The 4,431-nt window shown below is 41.5% G+C and overlaps 1 protein-coding gene across 1 annotated transcript; it reads right to left on the bottom strand.

Moving 5' to 3' along the window:
• Positions 1 to 4,019, bottom strand: LOC120713833 (histidine-containing phosphotransfer protein 1-like). Its single transcript, XM_039999818.1, has 6 exons — positions 3,817 to 4,019; positions 3,579 to 3,709; positions 3,401 to 3,469; positions 1,678 to 1,749; positions 697 to 769; positions 1 to 413 (listed from the first exon to the last, which is right to left on the bottom strand). Exons 1-6 carry the CDS (start codon positions 3,865 to 3,867, stop codon positions 378 to 380), a joined length of 432 nt encoding a protein of 143 aa, XP_039855752.1. The 5' UTR covers positions 3,868 to 4,019; the 3' UTR covers positions 1 to 377.
• Between the last annotated feature and the right edge of the window lie 412 nt (positions 4,020 to 4,431).

Genomic DNA, 4,431 nt, shown 5'->3' with positions numbered 1-4,431 from the left:
TGTCACCAAGCAAAAGATTCATCAACATTAACCAGAGCATTGTTCTGCTTCACCAAATAACACCACCAGGGCACAGGCGATGGACTAGCTTGACACCGTTTTAGCTCGAACCGCTATGCGGATTGAGTACCTAAGAGATAATACGAAATGGTGACTACTACTAGGAGTGACCATACCACCTGCGACTGGTTGCAGGAACATGGATCACCCGACACGGATGATACTAGGATGATGACGGCGAAGGTGTCAGCGCTAATCTCGCAGCTATGTTATTACAGGCTTCACAGAAGCCAACTGAGGAGCGCAATCGGCATGTTCTTGAAACTTGAGAGGTGTAAGCATCATCCCGACATGCAGCTCCACTCCCCAACTCTGGTTTACTTGGGGTAGAAGCCATGGAGTTGCCTCTGAAGCTGCATCAAAGAACAAAATATCAGTTCGTACATGATTTCAGTTAACCATTACAAGGTATCAACATGTAATAGCCAAGAAAGCCATAATAAAGTACTTGTCATCTGTGCAGACTCTACATAACAACAAATATATATCAAATGAAGCAAAACATGAGGTCCATTAAGGCTAAGGAGAGACCAGGTTGGGACCAAATAACTCTTTGGACTATACATCATGTAATGTGTACCTACATGAAACTAAGATTCAGATATGAACAGTAATCATTCAAACAAATTGTAATACCTGAAGCATAGTCTGGAACTTGCCACGGAGATCATAAAACTCAGTCCTTACTGAGTCCAGTGTTTTGAGGCATCTGGCAAGGAATATACTTCAGTGAATTGTGCAGATAATATTAATTGGTAATTCATGAAAGAACACGGAATTGGTAACTATGCGCGAAAATGCTTGTTGCAATGAAATTCTGTTCACAGTAATGACCTTAGGGGTCCTAAATTTCAAGTAATGTGAACAATAAGCTACCCAAGAGGGAGCTTTACTGCTCACCATGTACATGCCTCCCTACCAAATAAATACTTGGATCATGGGTATTAAATCTACAAACAGCTATTTATACCCATAGGCAGTTAGGTCAAGCAACCAAGCAAATGATTCCACCACAATCATCAACACATACAAGTAGTAATTGTCAAAATAGGAACTGTGCTTCAGATTATGGCAGGATCAAAGTCAAATGGATTGGCAGATTGGATGATTAACTAGTGCAAGATAAATTTACTGGTTAGTTCTTGAAAATTAAAAGCAGATGGGAGAAATTATTTCTACAGAGCAGAGAGCTGAATCCTACAATATTTAGGACATACATGAAAGCCAGTCATGCTGTTCCATTTTAAATGCAGACAAGAAGTAAAGTGGCTATTAGCTGCAAAACTGAACTAGAGACATTACTACCCTAACTCAACAACCTCAGCTGAAAATGAATGCCATAATAATTCAGGTGTACTGGAAAAGCACTCAGACTTGTATAAGAAGCGAACTGTTTCATTTGGACTAGTGCACTAATAATCCTAACCTAGCAATCTGTGAAGACTCAAACAATTTCTACTGCCTATTAAGACTTAGCTAATTCAGTGCAAAAGTAATGAGACAGGTTCAGCCAGAGAACAATATACATCAATAATAGGTGCCACCACGACATTAGTATATGCATGTTAAAAATGCTAATAAAAATAGTAGGACATGCATATGATACTAGGTACTAACCCATCCCTGCTCTTTGACCGACAGAACTCTCGAAGCTGGATGCAGGTGTTTTTGACTTTCTGGGCACCAACACTGAAATGGAAAATATACGAAATCAAGGACCCACAAAATTAATTCAATAAAAAGAACAAAAAAGCAAATACCATATCATAGCTCTTTGTATTCAGATCTATCTTCTATATCCAAGTACACAAGAAAGCAAAGTACAAGTCTTATAAAATTTTATAACTTTAGTAAGCCAGATTCTATACTGAAACTTCATAATTCTACAAACAGAGCTCGAATCACAACAGATTACTTTGTGAACCTTAATCGTCCTACTTATTCTATCCTCTATTTTCATGACACGCTTATTCAAAATGTCATAGCAGAGTTTCTGTTTTTACACAAAGATCCTAAAATGTTTTGCATCCATGATAAGGAAAAACCAAATCATGCCTAAAAAGAAACCATTTAAAACCCAGGCAGCTTGGAGCCATCAAACTAAAATGGGAGGGGGTTACTAGTGCTCTTTGAGCCGTGTGGTCAGTTCGCGGGATAGATCGTGTTTCCTGCATCTACGTCAACCTTCCACATCAAATGGATCTGAACTCTGAAGTGCCACTCGAGACAGAACACTGCAAGATGCTGCTATTGGAGCTATTCAATCAGTGTGCTGAGTGGAGTATGTTTGACAGATCTACGCCATGAAACACTATAATGATAAAATCGAAGAAAACACTTTCCAAAATGGATCCAAATAGCAAATACAATGGAACAGTGTAGGGTGATGCTATTGGAGTTATTTGACTAGTGTGTGGAATAGGGCATGCTTGCCAGATCTGTCATGGAACACTATAACGACAAAATAGATAATAACCCCATCCCTAAACGAATGTGAAACACAACTTAAAATAGGAGATGTGAAGTTTTCCTCTTTGAGCTGCATGACTGGTGCGCACGATGGAGGATATTTGTCGGATCCACTTTACGGAACACGACATTTATGAAATCAATGGTGACCATTCCCAAACAGAGCCCAAAAGGAATATGGAAACTGATTTTTGAGTGTTCCAATCTAAGTATCACTGATACGCGATACGGGTACGGGTACGGGTACGGCGATACGGTGAGACGGCGATTTTCAAAAAATAAGGATTAGCCGATACGGCAAGTATATATATTTTTAAAAACATAAATTGCCAAATAATTTTTGAGAATGAAATAGATAATAAACATTACATTTCCAAAGGGCCAACACACGTAGCAAATGTTCAAGTTCAACCAGAAATAGCTAAATGATTAGTTCAACCTGGATGGGCCTACGTTGATGGGCTCCCGATGCTCTTTCAAATGAGGTGTTATTGGCCCAAAAGTATCGGATGGAGTATCGGGAAGTATCGGACGGAGTATCGAGAATTAAATCTTTTATTTTTAAATCATAATTTCTCGATACTTCTCGATACGCGTATCGGGCCGTATCGGGGCGTATCGTCGTATCGGGCCGTATCGGATACGGGTACGGCACCCATTTTGAAGTATCGGTGATTCATAGGTTCCAATCCATATGGAGAATTAATTGAGTATGCCAGATCAGTCGCTTCACGACACAAAATTTAAATTCCCCCATTTTTAGTGGCACCGCATTTATACCCGATTCCCGCGCTAAAATGGTAGCACAACAAATAATGTCCTACCAGTATTACACGTACATTTCAGGAACAGGGTATGAACAAGAAATCACCTTGCACTGCTCCCCTTGAGCTGATGCATAAATGCGTCGACCCTATCAAAATCCACGTTGGGCTTCTCCCTGCACAGGCACAGAACCACGATTCCACGAAATTACAATAATAAGTCAATCCACCCAGGGCAACGATCTGATCACAAACATGAAATGGCAAGTTAGGAATCAAACTTACAGCAGCTTGGCGAGCTCGCCGATGATCCTCTCGCCGTCCTGGCAGAAGAGGGTGACGACCTCGGAGATGAAGTCAGGGGAGCTGGCGTCCTGGAGCATCTGTAGCTGCTGGAATTGCTCATCCAGCAAACCCTAGCACCAAAGCAAAGTGAAATCTCATCAGCCACCACCGGAATTCCGCACGAATAGCACCAAAATACGAAAATCCAAGCGGTCAAGCGACGGAGGAAGGCCCTTACCGTGGCATACATGTTGGTGAGGAGAGCAGTCAGCTGGTTGGCAGCGGCCATGGGTGCAGTTGTCACGGCGACCACCGAGCAGGAGAGCGGGGGTGAGTGCGGGGAATTTGAATGCAATGGGAATGGAGCAGAGCTAGCTGGTGATTGAGATGGGAGGGGGGCAATTTATAGGGAGGAATAAGATTCCCTGGCCAAGCCCAACGAGGCTGAAGTGTTCGACTTGACTACTATTCATCTTAGTTGTAATCAATTCTCGGATGGTTAGCGGGCAGTATTTACTCCAACAACAAAATTTGTTAGCTACGGACAAAATTGCTTTCATTTGATACTCGGTTGGTGCTAGTTTTTAATTGCTACTGTTTCACTTTTTGATGTGTGCCAGTTCTTACTCTAGCCGTTGGACCGTGAATTGAAACCCGCCAAAAGATGCCACCAACCACGAAGTGAAACACTAGCGAGTAAAAGCTGGCACCAACCGAGGAACTAGTGAAACTAATTTTGTCTGTAGCCAACAAACTCAGTTGTTGAAATACGGTTGGCGCCAACTCATTATTACAAGGGTAGAAATTAAAATCTACCTAAAATGGTTATAGATTTATTGTTAATAGAGGGCAA

Source organism: Panicum virgatum, chromosome 6K (assembly GCF_016808335.1).
Source record: "Panicum virgatum strain AP13 chromosome 6K, P.virgatum_v5, whole genome shotgun sequence".
NCBI classification, from domain to species: domain Eukaryota; kingdom Viridiplantae; phylum Streptophyta; class Magnoliopsida; order Poales; family Poaceae; genus Panicum; species Panicum virgatum.
The sequence above is the reverse complement of the archived record's forward strand: the minus strand, read 5'-3'. Positions and strand labels throughout refer to the sequence as shown.

Bases quoted from the DNA above. Each gene is read 5' to 3' on its own strand.
- LOC120713833 (XM_039999818.1), bottom strand. From the start codon at position 3,867: ATGGCCGCTGCCAACCAGCTGACTGCTCTCCTCACCAACATGTATGCC. The intron at 3,710-3,816 runs GTAAGGGCCTTC...CTTTGGTGCTAG, and splicing joins TCACCAACATGTATGCCACG to GGTTTGCTGGATGAGCAATT. The intron at 3,470-3,578 runs GTAAGTTTGATT...GTGCCTGTGCAG, and splicing joins GGCGAGCTCGCCAAGCTGCT to GGAGAAGCCCAACGTGGATT.